General features: G+C 44.7%; 1 protein-coding gene across 1 annotated transcript; it reads right to left on the bottom strand.

Moving 5' to 3' along the window:
• Positions 1–387: 387 nt before the first annotated feature.
• Positions 388–11,409, bottom strand: ENC1 (ectodermal-neural cortex 1). The gene is made up of 3 exons (XM_082074705.1): positions 11,233–11,409; positions 4,672–6,484; positions 388–1,018 (listed from the first exon to the last, which is right to left on the bottom strand). The coding sequence occupies exon 2, from the start codon at positions 6,470–6,472 to the stop codon at positions 4,703–4,705; it is 1,770 nt and encodes a 589-aa protein (XP_081930831.1). The 5' UTR covers positions 6,473–6,484; positions 11,233–11,409; the 3' UTR covers positions 388–1,018; positions 4,672–4,702.
• Between the last annotated feature and the right edge of the window lie 2,090 nt (positions 11,410–13,499).

Genomic DNA, 13,499 nt, shown 5'->3' with positions numbered 1-13,499 from the left:
GACACCATCTACAAGATACATCACATGCAACCTGGGGAGCTGGTGGCCTGAGAAAGTGACCTCCATGGCTTCTTCCTTTAGTACGTGTGTAATTTAAGATCCTTCCTTGTAATCCTTCCATTTCTGACCGGGAAGCCACCCCTCCCTCCCACCTCCAACTGTTACCCAACAGTTTTCTTTCTTTGTGCAGCAAGAGCAAGTCAGAGATCACAAAATGTGCAAAACATGCAACAATTCACACAGGCCCTTGCAACATAAAGACAATTGCAGGCATTGTTTCAGCATGCAAGCACTGAACAATAAATAACTATATCTACAAGTAACATAACAGGAACAGGACAGTTTGAATTACTTATAAATACAGGGAGGAAAGGGAACAAGGAGCATTTGGGGGACATAATTTTTTCCCCACTGTTGCAAAAACTTTTCACCACTAGGATGTTCCTTATCAAGTGGAAGGTCACTCAGAGCACAGAGGACAATGCAACGCGGGACCTACAAGATGCTGTAGGCACTGCCCACAGACAAGCACGCTCCAGCAAGTAGAGCTCAGCAGCAACAGCGCTGTATCTTCATGCACAGTAGCGTCTCACTGTTTCAGACCTGGCCTGCTTCCCTTGCAGCTGGCTCTGGCACTTCAAACCACCACAAAGAGAGGTGACAACCATTTCAAATTTCACATACAAACAGCAGAGTCCATGGAAATGGAGTGCTGGGTGCTGCACAGCTCATTTAAGTTCTGTCTCTTCTTCTCCTTTGAAGGACTGATTAATATTAGCATTAATCCACAATTACTAGTACAAGGACCACATCAGAGATTCATCCATTTGTATTTCAGCCATGTGCTGAAGCACTGAAGACAGGTTTTTTTCCTCCAATTCCTTCATGTCTAGGTTAGATAATTTACAAGGTGCAGATGATTTTCTTCAAATGCAAGAGACACTGGATGATTTTTCTTCATTGAAACTGCTTCTCCAGATGTGAGGTTCCAATTCTCTTCTCCAAATAGAGGAGTAAACTAAAAGCATAAGGAGAGAGAAAAGAGAAAAAAAAAAAAAAGAAAAAAAAGAGAGAAAAGACTTAAAGGGTTTTGCTGAGACAATGTACCATAAGGTTTCTGTTAGGTGTCGGAGAAAATCTAAAAGCTAGGGTTAGGATAAAATCCAGTTGATGGGCTTCCCTGCTGCACCAACACCTCAGTGTTCCTGTATCATGCATAGCCAAGTACCGATAAAGACAGACAAGAACATAATTATTTAGGGTCAGATTCTGCCTTAATTATTCTACTAGCCTTACTCTGCACATATCCTACTGACCCAAGAAATAATTCAATTCTTTTGCTTTAAATTCAGTCATGTGAAACCTAAATCAAGCTGTCCAAATACAGTTCAATGTGATGGGCTCTGTATCCTGCACACTTAAACATTTTTATGTTCCCCCAAAACGTTAAGGGTTTGTGGATTTGTTTTAAGCAGACAATCTTGTGCAATTTCTCTTCCACAAAAGGCCATATGAATACTTAGTGCAATGGGTTTTTTCTATTCCTGGGCAGGTGAAGGTGTCTCAACCCAATGCCTCCGCTCACCATGAAGAATTTTGAATTTAATTTATTCACAATATAGAAAAGGACATATAATCCCCTTAGGTAAAACATATCTACTATTCCTGAGAGCAACAGTCTGTATCATTTCTTTCCACGCAGCAATGCACCACACACCAATAAGTCCATCACAGCCTTCTATAAAAATTGATGTTTCAATGAGAAATTCACCGTTTGGATGCTGAGATTGTGCTTTGCTTTGTCACTATGAAGCTGTATTAAAATGCCAGTTTCCAAACCACTATCAGCTCATCACAGTCACTTCTGACAGCACTGCTAGAATTTTAGGAGGCAAATCCTACATCATTACAATGCCAAGGAGTTCCAATGAACTTGCATTAAACAAACCACCTCCCTCTGAAGCTAAGGAAAACAGGGAACACTCACAGGAAACACTGCAGCCTACGTAACAGCCCAGAGCACCAAGACAGACTATCTTCATTATATCTAAAAAAGTCTCAGCACTTAGTGTTGATTAGTCTTTGCTAGACATTCTTCAGGGTAGCGTGTCATTCTTCCCACTGAAACACATGTATGAATATTGCAGCCAAAACAATGTTTCCTGTCATGAGATGAACTTTAAAAAAAAATTATAAATCATTCCAAAATGGATGGGAAAAAAAAATCCCCAACCTAATCAAAAGCCCCAAGTTTGAGGAATGGGACTAAGCAGACTGAACTCTTCCAAAAGCTGTCAGACTGGGGCCACACAGCGCCATGAAAACAGAAGGTAATCAGAAGTAATTTCCTTTTTGTCCCTCCTACCCACTGACAAAGCAGCAGGAGTCAGTAGGAAAAAAAAAAACCAACCCACTACTTGCTGGCTGAGCACACAGCATTGGAGATTTCAGTCCATGGCTCTGTTCAGCCGGTTATCTTGTGTGTTAAGTCAGTTATTTTGTGTGTTAGTGAAGCTAAAACAGTGGCTTTTAACAAGATACTGCAAAGCAAAGGAAAGCTTTTAGCACCGTTACATTCTGAAGACTCTTTTTCAAAATAAAACACTCCCTCTCATGTACTGTAAACTTCAGAACAATTAAGTTGGTCTCAGAAGAATAAGTCAATATTTTTCTTGGCACAGGTCTGAGTCCGGGCATTCAATACTGTTGGTCTGACAACAGTGGGAACTGCTGAAAGTCAGTAATAATAGAAATTAACTGAAGATGTCAAGAAGTTGTTTCCAGCTAGGGAGGAAGCCAGGGCACAGAAATCAGGGCTTCCATTTGCTGGTGGCTGTCGGGGTGCGACTGCTCCCAGCACCCAGAATCTGGTAAGCCTCAAGGGTTCAGCCCTGCCTTCCTACAAGTAAGTCTGGGAATAACAAAGCAAGGAGTGAGGGCAGTGTCTTCAAGAGAAACAAGCACCCGATGGCACAAAGCAGCACAATTTCACACTGGATTTCCACACTGACCTGCTGCTTTGCACAGGCTCAACCTTCTATTCTTCACTCAACCAAGGCTCCCAGTCAGCTGAAAAATAGCTACAAGATGAATCCTCAGTGTACCACAGAGAAAGGAATTTCACAACTACCCTGCATTTCTAGGTATATACTTCTATCTACATTGCTTCAAAGGCATTTGGGTTTCGTGTTACTGCAAGAGTCAAGCAAATGTCTCCCAGCTGCAGAAGACACCAGAAAAAAAAGATATGACCAGTTCCAAACAGAAGAACCTAGGGATGTCTTTACACACAAGCTGTTCTTCCCATTTTCTAGAGAACCTCCACCAGTATGGACTTCTGGGTAACCTGGATGCAAATGCAGAGTGTGTTTAATCACTGAAACTGTATTTATTTGCCTTGTTCCTTCTAACCTGTCTGACTTGACGGTACCACTATACACTGTTCAACTCCAACAAGAAATTACCAGTCACAGGGCATGGATTATTTAACACTAAGTATGCCACTATATTTGTTTGGTTGGCTGATGGTAACTCTGACTCTGTACTAAAGTCTCAAGTGGGGAACAGGGGGAAAAGAACAACAAAACACTAAGGGGACTCTGCCAGATTTGTTGCAAAATACATAGATTAATTGTTCTGGAAAAATGCCAGTGACTTATTTAAAGTGACGTAACCGTAGAAAAGATAAAAAATAAGAAAAAATACCAAACCAGTAACAGTCAAAGTAACAGTTAGTAGTGAGGATGAAAAAACAGATTTGAAAAATATTGGTAAAATGTGTATGCACTCGTCTTTTTTAGTGCTTTTTTATGAACATTTTCTCCCCTCAGAAATTCACAACAATCAACCTTGCAAAGCCAAATTCAGACTTGCTTGTGAGAAGATACAATGCTGAAGTTGCATCTGGTAAGAGCTTGGCCCATTATGTATAATTAAATTGTTTTGGAACATTGTGTGCTATAGACTAGTAATTATTGCAGCCAGCAATATTAATTATATGTCTTTCTGACACTATATCTAGTCCAACATATATGACCATAAATATTTAAAAAAATCTGTATTTTGAAGTGTATCAATGGAGCAAATGTAACCTTAGTCTATGCAGATGCAACCATGCTGTCTAGGTGAGATGGAAAATTAGGCCTGAAGTGCCTGTAAAACACCTTTCATAAGACAGCAAGTTTCCCCAAAGTCTGTCTGCATGGAAAAAGCATGCTGTCTGTCTGGAAATTCAAATGAATTCACTATCAGGCTTCACTTCAGAGTTTATAGTATCTTTTTTAGGTTCTGTTACTGGATATAAAGAGTGACATAGCCTTTGTAGTCAGGAAAACAGTGCTGAACCCTTGTTTAGCATGCATTTAGTATTTAAATGCAGAGCAAGAGTCAACTTCCAAAACATTATCTGCATTGCCCCACAAACTGGAAACATTATTTTTGCTCAGTCCTTTACATCTAAATCATGTAGGAAAAGGCCTCATAAAGAGTGTGCAAGATATGTGGCAAAGCATCTGGCTTTGCCACTGACCTTGGTGCCTGTTTTACAATACCTGTGACCATACACCACAGTTACTCCAGCTGTAAAACTAAATATACTCACCCTCAGAGCTGCTGCTGAAAAGCTTTGTGAACAGCATGCTTAGAGTGGAATTCAAAGGTGCTATTTCTTACCTGATAATTTGTAGTTGCAACATACACACAATTATGAGGGGAGGTGCTTCCATGTGCTGACAAACGCTGTGGGAATTAACGAATAGGGCACAGTTGTTATGCTGTTCCATACATCCAATGTGGGATCGTAGCAGTCCAACGTTTTGCACCTCTGAATGCCAAAGTAGCCTCCAACCACGTACAATTTGTTTCCAGATGCCACTGCATGGCAGCTCATTCGCTTAGCGGTCACATCTCCCACCTTAGTCCACTGGTATGTCTCACTGTTGAATTTATAAGCAGAGCATGCAGAGAATTCAGTATCTCCACCCATAATAAAAATCTGGTTACCCAGAACAGCTGCAGCTGTGTAGCGCCAGGGCTGGGGGCAGGTGGCTGGTACTGTCCATCTGTTTTCACACTGATCATAGCACTGAACTTTGGGCAGCTTGTCATGGCTAACACTAGTACCTCCAAAAGCAAACAGCTTAAGCTTTGCACTGACTACAGCTGCATTGCTTACTCCCTCTCGCAGTGGGGCAACCATGGTCCATTTGTTGGTCACAGGGTCATATTGTTCTACTTGTTTTAAGGATACTGAAGGGGAAGCTGGAAGGCAACCAGTTGCTGCAGTGTGTCCTCCTACTACATATAAACAGTGCTTAAGTTCAGCAGAGCCATGCCCAAACCTAGCAACCAGCATGGGAGCGGCCTTCGACCACTCCTCATGAAGGGTGTCATACACCCACACATCTTTGGAGACTCCATTTTCTGACCCTCGTCCCCCAGTGATATACACTTTGCAACCTATGGCACAAGCGCTAAACTCTTTCCGTGGACTTGGTATGTCAGCCTTTGGAATGATCTCCTTTGCCTTTTGGTCCACCAGGTACAACTTGTCACACATAAAGGTTTGGCCACCCAAAAGAAAAAGTGAATGGCCAGTTTTACGGGGTCTGGCACACAAACTAGTGACCACCCCATCATTCTGTAAGATCTTTAACTTGCATCTTATTGATTCTTCTACAATCTCTTTGCTTTTCCTTTGCTTGGTGATAAGTTCTTCCATGGCCACATTCTCCATAAGGTATATGGCTGGCAAGAGGGCCAGTCTCACTGTCTGCAACAGCTCGGGCAGGTAACAGTGACGCTTACTCAGGTCATAGTTGACCCAGTTGATAGCTGATTCATATACCAGCCTTTCATCTTCGGTTTCTAATTCTTCACTGGAAAGGAGCTGCACTACCATGTCTTTTGGCAGCTGGAGGAAGTCTTCACCTTTACTGATACTCTGGAAGTTGCTAAGGCACATCCTCCAAGAGAGTTCGTAGAGCTTGGTGCACTGGTGAGCATCGGACAGCAGCAGCATGCCAAGACAGTTGGTCGGATGAAGGTTTTTCTCCAGAAATTCTGCACAAGCATCCCGAATGTCCTGAAACTCCAGCATGTCACCAGCCTCCAGCAGCGACTCCGCATTCTCCTCGTTGATGATGACCCTGGAGGAATACGCATAGTCCAGAAGAAGCTCCAGGACTTCTGGGTGAATAGAATTATGAAAGTTGACTTCACTGTCCTGGCTTTCTTTCAATCCTCCACTGAACATTGCTTCAAAATAGCGGCTACAAGCAGCTAGAACAGCTCTGTGGCAGGGGAATGATCTGTTCCCAGCATGGAGAAGTACGTCTGTAAAGAGACGCTGCTGACGCAGAAGGTTCAGGTGAGTAAGGACACTATCAGCATAGGATGACTTGTGGAACAAGTATATGTTTATGGAGCCAGTACTGGCCCTAGATTTGCGATTTTCATGCATGCTGACTGACATTTTCTTTCACACCTATAAACAAAGAAAAAATTAATAAGATTAATGAGACAGTTAAATTCATTATTATTTTTTACATATCAAAAAGTATCTATTATTCACTGTAAGATTGGAAAAAAGCTTTAATTTATAGAGGAGTGGACAGAGAATTGCATCTACCTTTAGCATGTGTTTATTTTTTTGTAAGATGAGTTTCATAAATGACATACTCTAAATTCATTGCCCAAGAGCAGGTTTATCTTGGGAAACCTGATCTCCAACTTTCACAGCAATACAGTAAGCAAGTAAGTCAGAGGAGAAAGAAAAGAAACCAGGACTGATTTTCTCACCCTTCCCCAACCTAGACCAGCTGATTCAGTACATACGTACACATGCACATGCTTGAAACATTCTGCTGTACTGAATCATAGCAGAAAGAGCTACCAGACAGAATACCTAAGGAATGTCAAAAGCTGCACACGGAACAAAAAAACTACTAATCCCATTAGGAAGCTTCCCTTTTGGTATAATGATTCCATACGCAACAGCAGAGAGTGAAAAAAGGGAATTTTAAAATGAAAACCTAGCAATGATCACAAATTTAGACTTGTGAAACCATTAAAAAAAAAAAAAAGACAAGCAAATTTTAGAGATTACATCTTGAACTCTGCCAGTGGCCACCTGCTATGGTGATACAGCATATACACAGGCAGTCAGCAGAAAAATGTGTTTTGACCATCAGCTGAAGTCACCGAGGCATCGCCTCTGAAGCTACCTTGAGAGTCAGGTACACAGAGCACAGGCCATTGGTTCATTCTGAGGTTTGGAGGAGACATAAAACAGAAGACATATCCTGTCCTACCCTAGTCCTAACAAACACAACACTGTTTGGCCCCTGTTTGGAGATGAATGTTACTGTTACCTGCCACTATATGCAGGCAGGTGTATTATTACACCAGCAAGTTTCCAGATTTAATTAAGAGTCAAACCAAAACAGTATGGTGGGGAGATGGAGGAATACTAGTAGCCATTTAACACCAATGGTCAAAAAGCCACAGTGCAGGTAATAGGAGATAAAGCATACAGAGCTGTGCCTGTGTTTGGCACTCTAATTATCCCACTTCTCTCTCTGCAAACTGCAGAGGAATCTTGGAGAAAGAAGAGAACCAAAATTCCCTAATTATGCTGATATTTGCATGCCTGGAGTCCCTTTTACTGCACCTTCAAATGAGGAACATAGCAACAGCCTACCTGGGAAGCACCCAATGCCCAAATTCAGACCATGACCTGGGGCCACTTGTGGAGGTTTTTAATGTGGATATAGTTCCCTCCCTGAGACTCGACCATTTTCATATACCTGAGCATGTTTAAGCAGTACAGAACTGTACAATTCTAGTCCCACATTTCATGGTTCAAGACGACACAAGAGCTTTACAAGTCTCAGAAAAAGAATTATTTTTTTTTTAAATTAAATACATGTATTTTTCTAGATTCATGTGACCAGAACCTTCAACAAAATTAAACCCATAGATTATTAATTTCAGCAGTGGACTCCATTTCAGAACAAGCTATCTGCAGATATCAAACACGCAACATCTGCAGATTAACTGCAGCATAGCCAGTACCATCCTCCTTGCTAGCCGTGCTAACCTACAGAATAATTGATTCATGACCTGGAACAGCAACTTTGTGACACACCTTTCTCTTCAGTCAGAGCAAAAAAGACCCTCAAATCAACATCAATTAAGGAACAAACAGACCCCTTACTGTAAAACAACCATAGCCCATTTCCTTTAATCTGGAACATGACTTCCCCAATGAAACTTAACTGGGATTGAAAAGAACAAGCAACACAGCTCAGTATACAGTGCTCAACCTAAAATCCTCCAAAACAGAGAAGAATCCTTCCCATCAAAGCCACAACTTAGAATATCTGCCTCACTCTACTATGCAAAAGTTTGGAAAGGTATTCTATAAGTGTTCCCTAGACCAACCTATTCAATGCACTAAGCACAGAACAAGATAAAGAGGCTGGTAAGTCTTCACGACACAAATCCTTTTAAAAGGAAAACTAAATTACCTTTAATGCAATTGTATTGTCTGGCAAATAAAGACTCAGATGGCATTCAAGGATCGTGAGCACTAATCTCAGACTAAAATTGCCCACTGAGTCTATGGCCAAAAAAATTATACTGACCATATCCAGATTGATACCTGCTGGAACTGAAGAATTACAGAAAGGTTCATGGTTTGAAATACTAGTCCATAAGCAGTCTGGTGACACAGAAGGGAAGGTGAACCCCTGCAATTTTTTCAAACTTTTCCAGGCACCTTACCATTTAAAATGCTATTACAACACACTGCAAAGCATTCACTGGATCTCTACGGATTGCCTTTCCTCACACTGAGGACCTGCTCCTGCAAGGTTTCCTCACCAGTGAGCAGGGTGAGAGCTAAACACCCACCATCAGAGACAATAGAGTCACCAGGATCTAAAGACACTCCATTGTCCCCCTGCTCTCCATCCCAATTCACTGAATGTGTAGACACCACAGTTTAGGCGTGTCAGGACCTCTATGGAAACACGGTTCCTCTTTTTGCCCCCTACATATTGGGGGAATTCAGTGTACTGAAAACTTCCTGTTATTATTCACACAGGGTTCAGAAATAGGGCAGGTAAAGTTCGTGTCAGAAGCTGCAAACACAGACATTCAGATCTTTCAGCGGGCTCTGTACTCCCGCGAGCACCACTTCCTCAGCATTATTCAGAATGAGCCCATAACCACAACAAAATAAAGGCAAACATAAAAAACCCACCCTGCAGTTATGCCTGTGTTGGAGGCTAGTGAGCTACAGACCATATGCAGAGGGGAGGACCGGATCACTGTGTGTTACCCAAGCCCACCCACAGCCACAGTAACCAAACCACTGTAAAAAAAAAAAAAAAAAAAAATAAATTAAAAATAAAAATAAATTATAAGAGCCACTCTCAAAGAGTTACTGAACAAGGCACTTAGTGTTCCAATCCACTAAAACAGAAGATTTGGTCTTTCAGTGAGCAAAGCCATTTCTCACAAAGCACTTGCAGATTTCACGCATGCTGGTCTTTAACTGTTCCAGTAACGCTGCCTTTATCATCACAATGTCACCGACTGAGAAGAATTCTAAGTATGCCAATTCACATTTAGGATAAGCTAACATATTTCCCCAAATAGAACAAAGATACGTATCTATAACTATCTTTTTCCTTCACTGTGGTTGCTGAGATGAGTTCACACGTGGACTAGCTGAACAAGCACTCTTACCAGCAATTATAATAATTTACTAACAGGTAGTGTTTCTGTAAATGTCCTTTTGCAGTTTCTGACAATTAGCTCAGTCCTGAATCTTACAAGAACATTAAACTGTATAAATGACATCTCTGATTTCTCTATTTAGTGTTGGAAATTATGCAATCCTCAAATACTTCAGCAGAAATAACTTAAAGTCAGTAAGCAAATGTTCATCTTGAATAATATAAGTCAACTCCCTTCAGGCATTTTTTCCTTAGAAATAATAACATTTGTATCTAAAAGACAAGAAGTGGTCAGTAAACTACAGATATAGATTTTATCTAGGAACAGAGGTTGAACCAAGACTTTGATTTATAATTACACTTCAACAGGCTACTTGTCACAGCAGCCCAATAGTAAAGGCGCCTTTAAACAACAGACTCCCTGCTCTCCTTAACATCTCTGCAGTATGCAGGTCTCAGCCTAAATCAAATGAAAAAAATCACGTATTTTCAAATTACTGACACATCCTTGATGTAGGCTCATTTTAATATGACTCTGTAATTACATGGTGGTGGTTGTAGTTTTGTTTAGAATCAGTAAAACTGCTGAAGGAGAGGAAATCTCCTAAACATCCCATCGATTTACCTAACACCGCTTTCAATTTCTACATCTGCAGCGATACTATCAGTTTTGCAGAATCAAACCTCTAGCACAAAGTCAGTGGCTTCCTAGGACCTGCAGCGAGATGGAAAGCAGAACACGCTGCTCCTGCTAGGAATGCACTACCGCTCACCACACGCAGACAAAGAAACCCAACTCTAAATTCCCCCCAGTTCACTCTGTCACAACGCCTAAACAACTCCGTCTATGAGAAGAAACCCGCTGGGTTTCTTCCGGACCTGTAAAGAAACAGCAAGAGAAGCTAAAAAGCATTTGGTTTCCTTTACAGAGCAACAACCACGTGCGAAAGTTTCTGTACCAGCGCAGGGAGAGCCGCGTCGCAGGCAGCTCCGGGCGCAGCGAGGCGCTCGCTCGCTGCCCTGCGCTGCCGCACGCCCGCTGAGGGATGGGATGCTCCGGACCGCCCGGCGCGCCGAGAAGGCTGAAGCGCATCGGTGAGGCTAGCAGCCCTCCTGACAGGAACCGGTAACGTCCGAGAGCAGCCGCATACCGGAGACAACAGCTATCAAGAAGGTCTAACCACCGGCCACCCAGCGCCCTCCTGCCTGCAGAAGGGGCGATGGTTCCTCGGCACTTCAGGCTGAGCGGAGGAGGGCCAGGCTCTGGCTGTGCCGGGGACAAGGAGGGCAGTCCGGCTCCAGCCGGAGCGGCACCGCAGGGCCTCGCGGGCGCGGACTCAGCGGCGCTGCAGCCAGCGCGTACCCAGGCAGCGCCTGTCCCAGGAGGGCGGCAACTCGGACCCCGCAGCCCGGCAAGCGGGGCCGCCCCCTGCCCCGCTGCCTCCCGACCGCGGCCGGCGCTGCAACAGGTCGGCGGGCACCGACTTACAGCAGCGGCTCCTGCGCGAACGCGGACGTCCCTGTGCCTCGGCGGGCTGCTCAGCGCCGCGCATGAGAGATGAACGCGGCTGCCGGCTCGGCGGTCCCACGGAGAGGCGGCCGGGCAGACTGCGCTGCCGGGAGCCGCGCAGCGCCGGGCAGAGGTAGTGTAGCTGGCGGGAGGCGGGCCGCGGAAGAAGGGCGGGAGGTAGGAAACGGGGACGGAAGGAAGGGAAAACGAAGGCCGCTGCTGCTGGCACCGCCGGCCGCAGCTCTGCCCCGGCGGCGGCGCGGAGAAGGGGTATATGGGCTGGGGGCGGGGGAGTGTTTATGCAAAGCGGGTGAGTGACAGGCGGGGGAGGGACCGGAGGAAGAGGGTAGCGCTCTCACAGGAGTTGCTGTCCCGGCCGGCGGCAGGGAAGGTGCGGAGATGGCAGCGCGACGCCCCGCCGCGGGCTGCAGGTCGCCTTCCGCTGCCCGCGGGGTTAGCCGGACCAGTCTCCCGCTGTACGGGCTAGCGCAGACCCCGCGATCCCGGCATCTGCACCCCGGCTGTAGGGCGAGCCCTGCCGGCGGGGCGGCACTTCGCGGAGCTAGGCGGGGGTTCCTCGGGGCGCCGCGGCGCCAGTGCTCGCAGCGCTCGGAGGGAAAGAGGGGGCGCGCACCGCTTTGCAGCCACTGCAATAATTGTACGGGGCGGGGAAGAGCCGAGCGCAGGATGCGCTACCGTGCGGGGGGACCCGAGGGCTGCGGGAGCCGGAGGCTGCGCTGCCCGTGGCCCGCACGACGTGCCCTGCCGGCTGCGAGGGAGCCCGGAGGGGAGCCGAGCGAAGCAGGCGCTGGGAGCCCCTCCGCAACGCCCCGAGAAGCGGCCGGGGGAGCCGTTGCCGAGCGCTGCGCCTCCCGGCGGCCCCGGGGCTGCGGCCGAGCGGCTTTCCTTGCGCTCTCATGAGGCCTTCGGAACGCTACCGCTTCACAGCTACACACTGGAGCGCTACAGCAGCCAAGCCTGGCTTTAATTATTTCCCAATTAACAAATTATGAGAAAAACGCACTTGTGCAAAAAGGCCAATTTCAAAAATAAACATCTTCTTGACATAGCAGTGTTTACACAATGGTATTGTGCAGCTCCCTACCAGAAAAATACAGGATGCCATACTAAACATTGTACAGATTGCTAATATACCATTTACTAATACCATTTAAAGCAATGGTATTAGTCTAAGACGGCTTTAAGGAAGATAAGGACAACTATTTTACTTCCACCATCAGGAAACTCCTAGCTGCATATAATAGTTTGGAGAATTCATTCCTTGTAATGAAATACTACCCAAATTTCTCCTGTCAAAAAAAAAGCCCTGCAAGAAATTCACAAACATGCAGGAGCTTACTTGTATTCCTCCTGCTGGACTCCAGAGCCTGCAGATAAGCACACACTCTCTGTACAGCAGGACACATCTGAAATTCCAGAGAGCCTGGGGGCATACGCAAATTTGGAGAGCATGGCTGAATGGGGAGCAGATGAAAGTAATTTGTTTCATAGATTATTTCTTTTTACAATATTATTTGATTACGACATGAACCATCGAAAATTGCAACGTCTAAAAATGCTGCACATCTGTATGTCATAAAGTATGTTTCAAAGCTGTTTAGGTGTGAGAAGCTGTTGGAAATTGTAAACAACCTTACACGAGGGGTATTCATGGACACCATGGGTCTCTTGAGCCCTGTAGCTTATGACGATTTTGCATTAGACTCTGAATGTTGAACCTTTGTTGCACATTGTATTGTCCTTGTTATGTGTCTGGGTTTTTCATTTCATTGTAACATTTCCCATAAAATTCTCTGATCTCGTTTTCTCCCCATTTTCCCCCAACAAAACCTGCAGCAATCCCACCCAAATGCTGTCCCCTTAAAGCTACTACCATTGTGGTGAATCTTCCCTTGTCTGATGTTGGAAAGTCAGATTATATAATCCTATGCAACTAAAACCACAGGAATGCATTACTTCATGCAGTTTCAGGACAAACTTCAAACAGGCAGAATTATCACCATGAGTGAAAAACCGAAATGGCAGAATAATGATACCTAATCTATTGCTCAGCAACATTTGAATGATGAAACTGATTTTGAGCATGGCTGTGCAGAATAGTCGGTGAAAAATTAGGTCTGTAGAGAGGACAACATACAGGACTTACATGGCTGCCTACAGCATACAAATTTGAGCAATACTCTGCATGAACAGAACAAGGCAATAATCCTGTAAGAAAGTGACCA

Source organism: Streptopelia decaocto (assembly GCF_964273445.1).
Source record: "Streptopelia decaocto genome assembly, chromosome: Z".
Lineage (NCBI taxonomy): Eukaryota > Metazoa > Chordata > Aves > Columbiformes > Columbidae > Streptopelia > Streptopelia decaocto.
The sequence above is the reverse complement of the archived record's forward strand: the minus strand, read 5'-3'. Positions and strand labels throughout refer to the sequence as shown.